This window comes from Apostichopus japonicus, chromosome 1, assembly GCF_037975245.1.
Source record: "Apostichopus japonicus isolate 1M-3 chromosome 1, ASM3797524v1, whole genome shotgun sequence".
Lineage (NCBI taxonomy): Eukaryota > Metazoa > Echinodermata > Holothuroidea > Aspidochirotida > Stichopodidae > Apostichopus > Apostichopus japonicus.
This window is the reverse complement of record NC_092561.1, coordinates 19,547,600-19,563,177: the sequence shown is the minus strand read 5'-3', so window position 1 is coordinate 19,563,177 and position 15,578 is coordinate 19,547,600. Positions and strand designations below refer to the sequence as shown.

General features: G+C 36.2%; 2 protein-coding genes across 5 annotated transcripts in view; one reads left to right on the top strand and one right to left on the bottom strand.

Annotated features, from left to right (window-relative positions):
* The window catches only part of LOC139970389 (receptor-type tyrosine-protein phosphatase eta-like), a 48,068-nt gene that overhangs the window by 3,611 nt on the left and 28,879 nt on the right, over positions 1–15,578 (top strand). Inside the window, exons 5-8 of the mRNA XM_071976033.1 lie at positions 24–121; positions 593–767; positions 1,423–1,713; positions 14,983–15,249. Of these exons, the coding sequence (XP_071832134.1) occupies positions 24–121; positions 593–767; positions 1,423–1,713; positions 14,983–15,249 (831 nt within the window). The remainder of the gene's footprint in view (positions 1–23; positions 122–592; positions 768–1,422; positions 1,714–14,982; positions 15,250–15,578) is intronic.
* On the bottom strand, positions 2,822–14,749 carry LOC139970397 (uncharacterized). 4 transcript variants are annotated; one of them, XM_071976067.1, is made up of 9 exons: positions 13,021–14,739; positions 12,432–12,759; positions 9,621–10,176; positions 8,473–8,618; positions 7,776–7,866; positions 6,698–7,063; positions 6,104–6,266; positions 5,655–5,773; positions 2,822–4,995 (listed from the first exon to the last, which is right to left on the bottom strand). In XM_071976067.1, the coding sequence occupies exons 3-9, from the start codon at positions 10,005–10,007 to the stop codon at positions 4,642–4,644; spliced, it is 1,626 nt and encodes a 541-aa protein (XP_071832168.1). In that variant the 5' UTR covers positions 10,008–10,176; positions 12,432–12,759; positions 13,021–14,739; the 3' UTR covers positions 2,822–4,641. The 4 variants fall into 4 exon arrangements, with proteins under 4 accessions (XP_071832168.1, XP_071832159.1, XP_071832151.1 ...); XM_071976058.1 differs by lacking the exon at positions 12,432–12,759 and having other exon boundaries at positions 13,021–13,065; positions 14,373–14,739; XM_071976050.1 differs by lacking the exons at positions 2,822–4,995; positions 5,655–5,773; positions 6,104–6,266; ... (1 more) ...; positions 7,776–7,866; positions 8,473–8,618 and having other exon boundaries at positions 10,173–12,759; positions 13,021–13,065; positions 14,373–14,749.

The window sequence follows — 15,578 nt, the reverse complement described above, 5'->3', positions numbered from 1 at the left end:
TTTAAGCTCTTTTGCTTTGTCAGAACCAAACCCAGTAACTCTGTTGAGTCTTGAAAGTGCAACCGCGACCACCTTGGGACTAAGATGGACCGCACCTCCGGATGATGTGAACAGTTATCGGGTGAGGACAAACTTAATCTTTAAACTCAGCTATTTCAACATGTAGGGTGGAATATTTCGGCGTTCCATGTTAGGGTCGGTCACGTCATAGACCAGCGAAATATTACCAGCCACTTCAGACACATATGTGGAGATCTCCTGTCCTTTCAAATCATAAAATGTACCTTTAGTAGAAGTTTTACAATGTTATTACAAGTCATAGCAGGAATTTGTCAACTCCCTGGTCATAATAACTGAAAGCGAAGTTATCAAATGCAACCAAAGTGCGATTCGAATGCTCTTCCAAACATCATTGTTTGAATTAATTGCATATACTAAATCTAATCTCATGCCCCTGATAATTTAAAATGATATTCCAATACGAAATTTATGAGGACATTTCATGGTGCTATTTATAGTATTTGTGTGATTTGGTCACATACGCACAAATTTGTTATTTCTTATTAGTCTGTATTATTTCTTTTCTGTTTAGATTTGCTACCAGGCACAAAATATGAACCGTATCGAGATGACGCAATTTGACCAAACGACTGTCGAGTTACAGAATCTCCAATCTGGTACAGTCTATTCTATCAGTGTAACGGCATGTAGTAACGTCAATGGTCTTACAAGGTGCAGTACAACAACGTATCGATATTTTGCCACAGGTAAATCCACATGGGTAACGTAAATAGTTTCGATCATCGCCTTTCTAGCAATTTATTCCTCGGCAGTTTTTGTTTCTCTTGTGGTTGTTCGGCTAACCTTATTACATATCAAATTTGTGCAGCCAATGGTCCATTTTGTAGTGAAGTTTAGCTAACTATATGTAAATGTCAATGGATGTCCAATTTGGTTTCATTAAACATGCTGCAGTTAATACTAGTTTATCGTAGCATCCGCTGTAAAGTTTACGGCGTAATAACAATATATATATTTATATATATATATATGTTTATAAGGCGCTTTATAAAGAATTTCTCAAAACACATTACATGGGACTTTAATAAAATCATCAGACGAACAAATATAAGATACATACAGAGTAATCAAATAAGTAAAGTAGTCAAAGCAAAACCAGCAAATAAATACAAAACAACTTGGTAAATTTTTCGTTGACTTGTTCGATGATAAGATAAGTTTGCGAATCTTACCGAACCATATTTCATGTTCTATAGAATTCAATACAAATCTTGCAGTCGGATATCTAATATATGGTAATAAAGTTAGCAGGTCGAAATCCCGGTATCTGTATGATACAGATTCGAATAAGGTCATGCCATTATCACTAACATATATATGTTTTTTTTGGTGTATTTATAGTTTCTACCAGTATACCTACTACACCAGATACAATACGTGTCGATAACATTGACTCTAACACGGTTCGTCTCTCATGGGATCTTCCATCTGGAAGCTTGGAAGCATTTGAGCTGGATTATAGTCCTCAGTTTGGTTATCCTCCTCCACCAATAAGAATGCCTGCCTCTCAGACTTCCTTCCAGTTGGAATATCTTCTCTCTTCAACCGATTATCAATTCAGCCTAGTAGCTACTAGTGGACGAAAACTTGCCAAAGTGCAAAGCTCTGCCACAGAGATGTCAAGTCGAACAGGTTAGATCTCTTATAAGATATACTTTACATTTATGTTTATATATATGAAGATATTTGCATGTATGTATGTTCGATCCTCCTGCAAGCAGGAACTCGCGAAGAAGCCATCATTGGCTTATCAAAGACGCAAGATGCAAAGACGCTAGTCAGTCTCTAAGACTCATATTTAACATCCATGATTATGAATTATCAATTGTCAACAACTCTGTAACTAGACGACATACATTAAACTTGGAGTGACTCGAACTCGGGACCTCATGATTGAAAGGCACCGGCGTTAACCACTGATCTAACACTCCTATTTACGAATATCATTCAGCAAAAGCTTTATTTAAATGGCATTTGTATTTGCATTTTACGTAAAGGTAACTTTATATTACATATGTGTATGTTGATGTATGTTAGAGGCATGTTTTTATGGCATACGTTTCCACTAACGACGCCGATTTCATTGTTGTATCGATTAATAACGAGCCTGGCCAAATGGGTATTTATAACATATACATGTCTGTGGTAGTATGTCGTAAGGGTCCTTCTAGTCTTATTTTGACGATTTTCTTTACTTGAATATCACCAGTCGTGTAAAGATCAACAACATCGTCTAATTAAAGTGACTAAAGTTTGGTTGCCGGTTGTTAATTTTGAAAGACTCTCACCTCCCTTTGTTAGGACCAATTCATCAGTAGACCTACTATTGTGACACTACACTCTAAAAACTAAAGTGCTGATTTCAGCACTTAAAGACCTATTTCATAGCACTTGGTAAGAGCCCTATTAGGGACAGCACCCCAAGTGCTAAACACAGCACTGACAAAGTGCTATCTCTCCCAGCACCTCATAAAGTGCTAGTTTCTGCACCCAATAAGGTGCTGGTTTCTGCACCCACTAAGAGCTATACCCAACACTTTAAAGTGCTTAAACTATTATATTCAGAGGATCTTCGCCATTGCTTCAAATAGCCCACAACCCCATAAACAAGTGTCTTCTTTGATGTCAAACAACAAATTGATGGAAGCTGAGGATACCATTCTTCAAGACATTCCTCACTTTTTTGACACATTTTGTGCATACTAAATCAACAAGAATAAAGGAAAACAGAGAAACTAAATAAGATTTACGTTTCTATTTCATGAAACAAAGAACATATCAAACACAAAGTGAAAATGAAGTGATGTGATTTCAGATCGTTAACAATGATTTGTGATTTTCTTATATATTTTTACTCTAACATTTGTTTTGAACCAGTGACTTAATTAAAATTTAGTAAACCATGAATTTTGCATCACATTTTGGCCTTCTAATTCATTTACAAGGAAGTATGAGTGTACCTAATAGTTTGTAAGATATCACACAACAGCTCAGAAAAATTGGGTCCCATAGATGAATCTCTATCAAAGCAAGCAATATCATGTTTGCATGTGTTGTTTTGTCAGCTGTGATGCCACATTTCTCTCAGATTCTCTTGTTTATCCTATTACAAAATACAAACACTAGAGCATAATTAGGAAATTCAAAAGATAAGAAACATTAAAACTGATAATTTATGTTGATTTACACTGGTTAGCATCATCAACAAGCATTGACTCATGATAGTTCGCAGTAAAGAAATATTAAGGTCTTTGTAACCAAACATAAACATCTCAATATTTTTGCCATGGTTGTTAAGGAAGATGAATAGCTATATGTTATCACAATCAACTAGTAAAATTATTCACAAAGACTTTTCTATAAGCTGATTAATAGTGTTGTCAATTCTCATTCTACTTCAATACTTGCACTTGGACCTGTACTGCATTTGCAATTATCATATAAGAAAATGAATTGAACACCCCCCCTCCCCCCTCCCTTTTAGACCCTGCAATTGTTTGGAGTGAAAGGAAAGATGCAAGTTTTTCAGTTAAGTTATAGTAAAACCTTTAATATTTTGTTGTGGATCTCAGATATAACCACCAGCTTAATATCACATAATTATGAAGCAAATTCAGTGATTCAAAGATATATCACTATCCAACTTTTCACTTAATGGTAGTCTGTATTGGCCCCAAAATATAGCATGCTAAACTTAATAGAAGTTTTCAAAAACTACTTTCCTGGAGATCTTTACTTTCCAAATTGACATTCTACATAAGTACTCAGGATATCTGAAATGTTCCAGTGAGGTAAATTTCCTCCAGGGTGTTAATAAGAAAAGTTTAAGAATTTTGACCAAACGTGACCATATTTTAAAATCTAGCATATTTGGGGCCAATATAACCTTTAAGATATCTAAACTCCTAACGGTTGGGTAAAATGATTATACAACTGCAAAACTATGAAATATACCAAATACGAAAGGTAATAGGAAAATCTAGTGTACTACAAAACACATAGGTACCTAATGTTTCCTTTTTTTGGAAACAGCTGAAAACCAAAGGTGGAAGGAAATTGGTTGCACTGAGCTATTGTTGAGGAAAATTCCCTGTTGAAAATACCCTGTTGAATTTTGACCAAATGTGACCATATTTTAAAATCTAGCATATTTGGGGCCAATATAACCTTTAAGATATCTAAACTTATAACTGTTGGGTATAATGATTATACAACTGCAAAACTATAAAATATACCAAATACGAAAGGTAATAGGAAAATCTAGTGTACTACAAAACACATAGGTACCTAATGATTCCTTTTTTGGAAACAGCTGAAAACCAAAGGTGGAAGGAAATTGGTTGCACTGAGCTATTGTTGAGGAAAATAGCCCAATATGTAATTTCCCAGGTACCCAGTGCATTTTTAAGTACAAGGAATGACCACACATACTTTACACAGCTAAGCATAGTTGAATAATTAAAAGTCAGGGTATAAATATAACTGAAACAGAATTAGACACACATGTAAACTATTCCAAAAAGACCTACAGTAAAAACATTTGGAAAAGTTGAGGTGCAACTAGTCATCTTCTTTTTCCATGGATTCTACAGCCACCTTGACCTCTTTCACCCTGTTACTCACTTTCTGCCCTGGGAGAATGCCTATTCCATACAACACTACCTGTAGATATATGAAAAAGTCTTGTAGCTGTACAGCAAAGTTGATGTTGAACACGAAGTGTACTTTAAACAATAAGTCTGTGGCAGTTGTAATCCCACAGGCACTTCTTGAGACTGGGATGGGTGTTCCATCAACAGCAATAAAATACTGGTCTACATTGTACCTGCTACCCAGGGCAAGTATATATGGCTGCTTTCTTGTGGTTGTTTGGAGCTGCTGGCTTCTTATGTAATCTTCCACACTGGTCCCAATCTATGAAAAAAAAACATACAACTCATTGACAATTTAAGAAATGAAAACTGTGAATAATTTGCATATTTCTTTGCAAAGATTTCATACTTTGGACATAAAATCTTTAAAATTGAATGCCAGTCCAACCCTGATGCCTAACTTAAGCTGATCAAATTTGAGTAAATATTCTTCTCTAAGACAATCTTGATTTTAAATTTTATGAAATCATAGCTTGATGTCTGTTCTCTAAATGTGGCAGCTATGTAAAATAAGTCATATTTTCACGCTCATCTGTTTTAGGCCTTTCCCCTGTTTATCTTGACCACTCTAGACCTTACATAATATTTAGCAGTACTAAGGTTTTAGGTACTAAGGACTTATGGCATGCACATAGCATAATTTTGACATTCTGCAACTACCTGTTTTTGTGGATTTGAGGTTACCATGCTTCTAAATTTTGTTGACTCCAATTAATAACCAGAATGCAAAAATTCATTGTGGGTCCCATGAGCAATTTTATTATGGATCTGACATGGGACTAGCACAACATACTTGATGTAAGAACATGTGACAAGCAGTGATGTACAAACATGTGCAAGTTAATTTGACTGTACTGGTAATTGTATGCCTTTTAGGCAAACTACTAAAATCAGAAGACACTAAGCAACATATATACTCACATTCTGAAAGTCAAGGAAGAATCCAATGTGGTCTTCCCTGCTGCATTTCCCCTTCTTCCTTGTGTTAAAACTAGGAAGCAGGTGGACCAACCCCAGCAAGGCATAAAGAGCACACAGTTCTACAAATTAAATGAATACACAAACCTTATTATTGCAAAAATAACAGTAGAAACAAAAGAAGTTAAAGATATGAAGAACACAAATACAATGGTGGAGAACATACAGACACAAGGCATATTATAACCCATTTACATTTAAGATTTGCAAAATTGGCATCACATATGGTAATATTCAGTGAATATCAATCAAAAGTTTCTGTGAATAGGTAATTCATCTATGATGATGTTCAAATGTCCTGTCTACATATTAAACTGGTTAATTTATAGTTAGAGGTTAGGTAATTAAAAGTAGATGAAAGTTTTTTATATACATATTTGTAACTTGCTCACCATCTGATTTTGCTGTTCCTTCATATTCCTTTGTTAGTTCAACCAGTTTCACATTTCTACTGTTTTTCATGTACTCCAGGATGCTTTTAGCATGTTGACCCCATTTCATAAGGAAGTTAGCTCCAGTCTCCTCACCAAACATCTGCTGGAAGTCTTGTGAAATCTTTTTTGAGGAAAGAAATGGTATCTTTGATATTCAAAATACACAAGTTATATTAAACCTGTGTTTAATTTACACATGAGGTTTGGTGTAACTATAGCTGAGAAAAGTACCCACTGGAATAATACCTAACTCACCTAGGAGGTGATGGTGTACTTTCAGAGAAACTCATCAAATCCAAGCTTACTTTTGGAAAAGGAGCATACCCTTTACAATCATTGGTATGGGCCATTGTATACATACTTCTCTTCCCATCTATACAAAGGCATGGTAAAGTCCACATCATAAGTGCAAATCCCCAATGTTTAAATTAGCCAAAGACTGAACATTTTGCAGCAGCAATCATAAAAGGAAAGGACAACAAAATCACTGAAACTTTCACTTTTAAATGTTGAAAACAAAATCTTACATTCTTTAATACCAAAATTACTTACAATTTCTGGGATTTCTATATACTGTGGGTACTCCTTTATAATCTGTGTCATCGTTGGTGACTTTTCTTTAATCCAGTTTACACGGTTCCCTGTGAATTCTTTCATCGCCTTTAAAATTGCCGCTTTGCTCTCTAATGGTGTACTTCGACAAAAATCAGCCAGTCCTTTTGCTTCATCATTGTCTATGGTTGGAAGATCTCCTGTAGACTGCCCTTTGTCATTTTCCATGTTTGTAAGCTGGTACTGGGCCCCAGACATGCCTAGTCTTGGTCTCTGCTGATTCTGTTTTGGCAGATGTCTTCTAATATTCTTGAGTCGGCTCTGTATATAACCACTTTGGCCACCGGTTTTGCAGAAGAAATGCTCCTATATATACAAAAAACAATCATTTTATACTTATGTAATGATAGCAAAACAAAACTTAAATGTCATAAAGTACCACCTATCTTGCAATATCTTAAAATGCATTATTAAAAAAGTGCAGTTTGTGGGGGCTTTCTGGAGAGAGTAGTGGCTAAATGATGCTACGTTATCCACTGCCATAATGCTCAGTTAAGGTGTAGGAGTCAGGAAGAGCACAAGTTGGTTTCAGCCACATTTAGGGAAGGTGGGGAGAGGGCACAGTCTACAACCTTCATTTCAAACACTGCTTTCTCCACATTAAGTCTTACTTCACCATAGTTATTATTTATGTTTCTATCAATAATTGTCACATACAGGTCAAATACATGTCAAGAAAACTTCAAATGCAAGTGAAGAGGTAAAACATCACTAACAGGTTACCTAAATTAATGCACTGGTACATACTGAACACCATTTTTGGGGGGGGGGGGGAGGGGGAACATTTAAGATAATAAGTAAACTATCACTGTAGTTTCTGAACAAGGAAAAAAGCAGTCAACAATCTTGGAAAAAAGAAAAAATGCATATTCACACTTTATATTGATCATACTTGAAATCTTAAACTTAAATTGTGATACTTGATACATCTGATCCCCTTGGTTGCTGCCCCCCCCCCCACCCTCTTATTTAACTTTTTTATATATGCCATACTAAATATAGGATTTGTATTGCTTACATGTCCAGATTTACCCATCTTATCCCGAAGGTTTGGAAATCGATCAATGATGCATCTTGCTGCTCTCTCCTTCTCTTCTGGTGATGGATAGCTGAAAGAATACATGGAATCAAACTTTAAATGTAAACAATGACTGACTTTCAAAATCTTCAGTAGAAACCTATCATATACTTACATATCTTACACAAAGATGCATTCGAGCCACTTCAAGATTTAATCCCACAATAACTTCCAGGGAAACTAACATGTGGACAAGTGAAATGTCTATGTTGCAGTTGAGTATAAGTACAAACATGTTAGTGGGATATTAATTAACTGCCTGTTTTTCAACCATACCACTGTCCAACATGTTGCACTGAGTTTGACAACATTTCTGTCATGTTCAATATCTATTAATGAGGCTGTCCTTGTCCTTGATTTGACCATTAACCAGACGGTGCATGACAGATGATCTCCATGTTTCACAACAGCATGTGTCATTAATTCAGAAGTTCAGTGTTTCCGCTTCCGCTCAGTGTGTCTTTTAGAAATCTTTTGTAATTTTGGGGTAATCAGTACAACATTCCTCTGATCTGAAGGTAAAAGATGCCACTGAAAACCATACAAGTGTCTTGGAACAATACCAATCCCACCATAAAAAAAATTGGGCATGGTTTTCAGCATACATACAGTACAGGCATTAAGCCTGGTTACTCACTATCCATGTATCTTGACAAGTGCTGCACAGACAATGTTCACTAAAGTTATTCTTGTCTGCGGTGTGAGTGTCTTGTTCTTCATGTATTCACGAGTAATTTCTTCTCCTTTGGGATGTGTATCCAACATTGATAGGAGGTCCAAAGACTGGAAAATATGAAAAAGTAATTGAGATATGTAGTAAAGTTTTAAAATGTGGTTACTCCATAGTACTGCAAGCTCCTATGTATTTTGCAAAACAACTTTGACCCATTTCTGGTATAGAATCAATACTATGCAAACAAGCTGCATGTTATCACTGCACATACACAGCCATATGTACGTACATATTGGGTGGTTCTGAACAGTGCAGATTCTGCATGTGCAACGTTAATGTTTTGTTCGTGAAGCTTTGTGGCTATGTGGCCATCCATTAATATAAAATTGGCTAATTCCAACTATGTAGTACATGCATGCATGCTGCAGAGATGAAAAACTGCAGCAACTGGAGGACTGACCTTGATTTAATGGATGCAAACTTCCTAACATATGATTTACCTGTGATTCCCTTCACAAAAAGGAACAAGAGAAACGCTCATAGAAAAGGTACTGTACTTGTTCCAACACTTAAACCATTTGTAAGAATCATGAAATCAGGCAGAACATGAAAATGTCAAGTACATGTGTTGCATGCAAAATCTGTAGAGGTAAAACTTCTGAGTTCCTCCAAATAAATGGGGAGACTGTTATTAATACTTATGAGTCATCTCCATATGGTTTCAAATGAAAGGGGTCACCTACGATGAAATTGTACTACCACTGTTGACTTGGATATGCTTTTAGTTTCTTTTTATCACTGACTGAAAGACTTGCTGTTAGGCTTAAATATTTGTCAATTCTGAGAACTGTATGGATGGTACTTATGTAATCCTTACTTTTGAAAAGAACATATAAGATGTCTACCAGATGACATTAGTGACAGACTGTGAATGCCAAAGACTATTTTACAACTAATGCAAATGCACCAAAATGGTTAACACAAATTGTTATTGTGTCGATGCAAGCGATTAAGTAGCAGACTTAGTGTGTTTGTGGCAAAGCAAAGTATCATCACCTTGCTTTAATAAAACATTGGGGAAGAAAGAACTAAATATGATTAGAAACACTTACTGTAGATTGTGTTCCTGTTGAGCATGCAATGGAAGTTTCACAGCTAGATTCCTCATCTTGGTTGTCATCACTATCAATTTCATGATTCTTCTCAGGGGATGCATCAAGCTGATTCAGCATAGAATTCTGAAACAGGGCCTGGGTAACCTTAAACTCAAGTGCTTCTTCCACGATTTCTTCAAAGTCTTCATCATCCTCTTCTACTTCTATAAACAACCCATCTTTTTCAACTTTTGCTGAAATTCTTATTGTTCCATCTATCTTGAACTTTTGCTGTATTTTGTTCACGAGGGATGAATATGTTGTCCCAAATTCCTCCCGTTTTAAAAGCTTAACTTTCTTGATCTGACTTCCTTCAAGAGTCACATATAACTTCCTCTTATCCATGTCAAATTTGGTACAATAAGTCAACAAGGAGATTGATTAATTCTTGTTGTGTAAATACCCCAACCTTGTATGCTTCACACAAAAGGATTAGAAGTTGTAGCTTCCCTTGGACTTCAACTTGGTAAATCTGCTGTTGATTGTCTGGTAAATTATTTTGGTGAGGCATTCTCTGCAAGGATACGACAATCTTGCAATATAGAATTATCAAACTAGACTCATTTTACTTGTATTTTACAAAACTTTAAAGTAGTAGAGAGACATATTTTAAACCTGATATGGAGAGCACATATGAATTTGTAGTTTTGTACTGTGAAGTAATAAGTATAAAGTGTCAATACAGAATAGAGACCATGTGTGTGTCCTTATTTCAGTCAAAACAATGAACACACTTCTCTACATTATTCCATATTTTAGGCTAATATAGGTCTCACTTCCAAAGAAATTTAAAACTAGTGGATAAAAATCCATTAGATCTTCAATTCTTTTGAAAGTGTAGCATTCACCTTTTTGCACTGAGTAAGAATGCAAATGTTCGTCAAAATAACAAGCTTCCCAGACTTCTCCATGTATATAAACAAGCTGACCAACTAATAGTATTGATATTATCCTACAAAATATTGGAGATTCGTTTACAGTATCTATGACCACAACCATACCAGCCCTGTACATTGTGCCAAAGTATACGATATGATCTGCAACATCAAGTTCATCTTCTGCTGAAAGTCCTGCAACATTTTGTAGCAAAGTTTCAAAACCACAAATGTCGCACACTTGACATGGAGTAACATTTGCCACACATAGTGATGCTTCAGCATTATCATTAGAGGATAAAAACCATTTCCCACAGTGGCTAATCTGATGTCTTTGAGTGACAGTTTTACAAATGTCTTTGAAACAACAAACCACACCCGAAAGCCTCTTGGCATACATGTGTTTTGCTTCGAATCGCATACACCACATGTGAACAACAGGTCCCACTTGAAGCATCAGGAAGGGATAATGCACCAGGAAATGATGCTTTGGAATGAAGCTTACATCAGGAAACACTCTTTTAAAATGAGAGTGGTGGTCCTCTATGAGACTCTTCAAGTAAACACACTGTCCTCTTGTCACTTTAGGAGCAAAGATAATATCTGTAATTTTTCTTAGTTTCAGAATTAGCTCCCAGAAACAATTACCTCTTGGAATGTATTCCCCTATTAAAAGTGGAACAACCCTCAAGAGACACCACATCTGTGCAGCTCTTTGCTTTAAGCTGTTATCATTTGATTTCAGAGTGTGCTGCATTATCTGACTAGGCTTATTTGACTGATCACAAAACCCATAGTTATGAGTGGATATTTTTAAATTTAATTGATCTAATGTGAATAATTTTTCATCAAAAATCAAAGCTTTTAAAACAAGCTTTAATTCCATTGGTGCTATCCCTTCCAACACATCATGCATAACATCTGGACAGAAATTGGATGTGACATGGAAATATTTTGAGGTGTTAAGGATACATGATCTTTTCACTCCGCTTGCAGAACAACTAGGAGGATTTCTCTGCGCGTCCCTCACATGCTGATCATGTTCATGCTTTGATCTTAGTTGAAACTGTTCCCCAGTAAACTTCACTTGAAAGTCTTCTTTGTTTCCTGTACACACTTTACAAGGCATGTTTGCACTAAAACTCTCAACGAATCCAAATAGAGAATTGCCACCAAGATTATCTGCTGATACTACAGCTAGCGTGCCCCGAAGTGAAAATGACTTGTCTTTGTCCAAGGCAATTAACACTCCCTCATCTGACTCAAGTTGGTGTAATTCTTCCATGAAAGGGGCCAGAATTGGTCCATAGCCATATTTCTTTATATCAACACAATTGCACATTGCAAGTAAATGCACATTTTTTAGAGATGAGTTGAATTTGGGATCTAAATTTTTAAGAACATAATAAAATGCCCCAAGTTTATGAATACCTGTCTTGCTACCTAAAGGATTTGTAACTTCAAGCTCATCAAAAAACAAATTAATCTGAATTGCTCCCTTTTCTTTTGCAAGTAGAGGGTGCTTTTGAAACATTTCCCCATCACAATAGTCTCTCATAAACCCATCTACTGATGTGTGACCATTAAAAACTTCTGTTTGAACTAAGTTACTTCTAAAGAGCATCTTCAGAGTTTCCAAAATGGGGACATATTGGAATGTTTCTCTAACAGCCACCTGACCTGCTCGGCCTGTTTGTGAGTTTGTGACAGAATCAAAGCGATGACCCAGCAATATTGTTTTTGGCTTAACAACATTAAAGTGTTCAGATATGTACTTTTCTTGTTTGTACCTACTACTGAGTTCTGAGAATACTTCTTTAGAATTGTCAAACTCAAGTAATAACGCACCTAACTGTTCAGCACATGTTTCCAGGTTATAGTTATCAGAAAATACCTTTGTAAGAGAACGAAGATGACCAATCACATCACCAAGCAATAACGAGGCTCCAGCAACGACTCTTTGCAGAGATGCATAAGTCATATTTGTGTCTGACAGTAGATTTAGAATGAAAATTCCAGCATGTTTGGATAAATCCTCTTTTGATTGAACTTCTGAAATACTTTCTGCATCATCATCTAAGTCACTCCCACTTTCTTCCAATACATTTTCATGCAAAGTGGTGGCATCATTCAAGGATGCATGCAGTTGCAAATCTTCAGCATGATTTTCATGAGCATCTCTTAAATTACATTGTTCATCATGTTCTCTAACAAGGTGTTTTCTGAAAGAATTAAAAGAATGAAAGGTCCGTGGACAACCACCTTGTTTACATATTAAGTGAAGTCCTTTCATATCAAATAGTGCATGTGCTCTATGAAGATGAGAAAAAAAGGTACGTGTACCACCAGTTATGATGATACTACATTTAAAACAAAGGTAACCCATATTGAAAGCTTTTGAAATAATTTAATTAATATATGAACATGTTTCAAGTTGGCAGTAAGTCATGATGTAGCCTATCAATTGATGCTCCAGACTCTACCTTTTGACTTTTCATCAATGCTTCGTAAGGCAGCTTCTCAAATTGCTGTAAAAAGAAGAAAAATTTTTCTATGGATTAGTTGAAGTATTCTGATGACCTTGGCTAGAGCCAAAGGCATTCAACCTCTAAGGCAGGGGATGGGGTGGCTGCAACCAAATCCCCCCACCACCACCCCAGTTGTCAGTTGATAATATGCAAGAATTGCATAAGTGGACAAAATCTCCCCAGTCAACAATAGCATAAACATAATTTGGCAATCACTCGTACGCAGTCGATGATATACTGTAGACCAACATGGAAAATGTCTGCAATTAGGCAAAGCATAGCTTTTAATATTTTAACTCAAGATGTTAAGTTTATTTTCTACATTCCATTTTTACTTGTTGAACATTATTTTTTATTGGATAAATAAATAAGACGGTAGAAACTACAGTTGGCTAGTAAACATTGATAGAGTATCTAAATAATATATGTGAGATGGAAGTAGCTAGAGGAACCATAAATAAGTGGATACATATTTAGTCTGTCAGGCCTAACTATAAGTTAAGCCTTAGTCAGGAATGTTAGCTATAGGGCCTAGCCTATTGATACCAATCATATGGTTAGGCCTAGGCCTATGTCAGACATTATATATATAGAATAGGCCTAGGCCTAGATTAGCTTAGCCATCGCCCTAGGCTAGGTCAAATAATCGTAAGTCAAAATCCAATTTGTGGCCAAAATGCGCGAAATTAGAGACCACCATCATATAATACCAAGCTTAAGTAGCCTATGCCTATCTAGGGCCATGCCTAGGCTTTATATGCCTAATCAGCCCAATACGTATAGCTTATTAATGCAAAGTGGCTATTCTTACGACTAGTCGTAAGAATAATTTATAAATATGCATGCGCAGTTGCTTAACGTGGCTAATTTTACGACTAGGAGTACTATTTTACGACTAGGAGTAACAATAATTTCCGGTTAGGGCTAAGGTTTAGCGTTATGTTTACCCTACTACATGCGAAGTTGTTTTATTTACTTTACTGCGCTTCAATTCGCCGATGTCGTAAGAATAGTGCATAAAGAATTGTAACGACTAGTCATAAGAATAGCCACGGCCTTTTTAATGCCCACGACCTAGGCTAGGCCTAGTAGAAGTGGTGCCTGGCCTAACTGAAGTTATGCCTAGGGGCTAAATTATCACTGGCTCACTCATGAAACTTGAAAAGATCGCGTAATTCGCGTATCAAATACGCCAGTCATGATCGTCATATGAAAAATACGAGCAAATATTTATCTTTCAGTAGAATGAAATGATCAGTACTGTAACAAACTCGAGTATCGAAATAACTGAAAAGTTTAACACTTACTTTTTACCATACAAATTGCGCCGATGGGTGTTATTAGAATTGTATTTACGTACGTAAGTACTGCTACTACTGCAAGCTTTGAGCGCACGGCTTACGTGTTGCAAATATAGTACACAATACTACAGTACAATCAGGCATATAGTGCATACATGTACTCGTGACAGCCCGTCGCATGCACGCACACGAGGTGAACAGTGACGTTAACTTATCGACAGCCAATGAAATTCGTCAATTCAAACTTAGCACTTTAACAAGTGCTGATACCATCATGAAGATATCCGCACACGGTTTGGGAATTCGTTGGTAGCTGCACCAAAAGTGCTAGAAAGAGGTTAGCACTTATAAAGAGCTGTAAAGACAGCACTTTAGTTTTTAGAGTGTATCCTTCGCTTAAAGTTCATCAAAGTGAATCATTGTAATCTGGAAATACGTTTATACTGGACAGTCTAAACTGCTTTCGTTTCCCTGCAATCATATATATAATTTCCTCAATCTATAAGTTAAACAATATTTTGAATCTTCGTTGCATGCCACACAACGAGATGTCATGCCTGTATATATTATTTATTAAGTTACACCGATGGTATACCTTTCTTTATGACATTCACAGCTGATGGGCCATTTGACGTTCAAATCTACAACATTCAAGAAACATCAGCTGTCATTCTTTATGGAAGAGAACCACAAGCTGTGACATATAGAATTAGTTACCTGGTCGAGGGGCAGACTTCTGGTCAGGACGTTCGCCAGGATAGTGACATACCCAGACTGTTAACTTTGTATAATTTGTCACCAAACACTACTTACAATGTTATCGTAACCGCTTTCAATGCGGTTCAAACAGAACTTGGTCGAGTGGAAACAACGTTTCAAACCTGTGAGTATTTTATTCCCAGACTTTCATCCTATCTTTTCAATTTTCCCTCGAAATTTAAAACGTGGCCAATTCCAACTCTTTTTTTCCCCTCAATAAATGACCGTTCTTTGTATAGAAGTTTATGTCATAAGTGCCACCACATATACAAAAGAGTCAAATAAAGTTAAATTTGCAGATTTCTTATCAGAATAAAGAACGAATTGCTATAGCATTAAGTCATATTGCCTTCTTTACGTCAAACTGAGTTTGTAGTCTTCGGTCATGGTGTAGAAATATAGTAATATAAAAACGGCCATTAACTTCTAGATCTCTTGTTTAAAGTCTAATTA

What these genes read in the sequence shown, in the direction of transcription:
- LOC139970397 (XM_071976042.1), bottom strand. Translation starts at nt 12,518, where the DNA reads ATGACTTATGCATCTCTGCAAAGAGTCGTTGCTGGAGCCTCGTTATTG.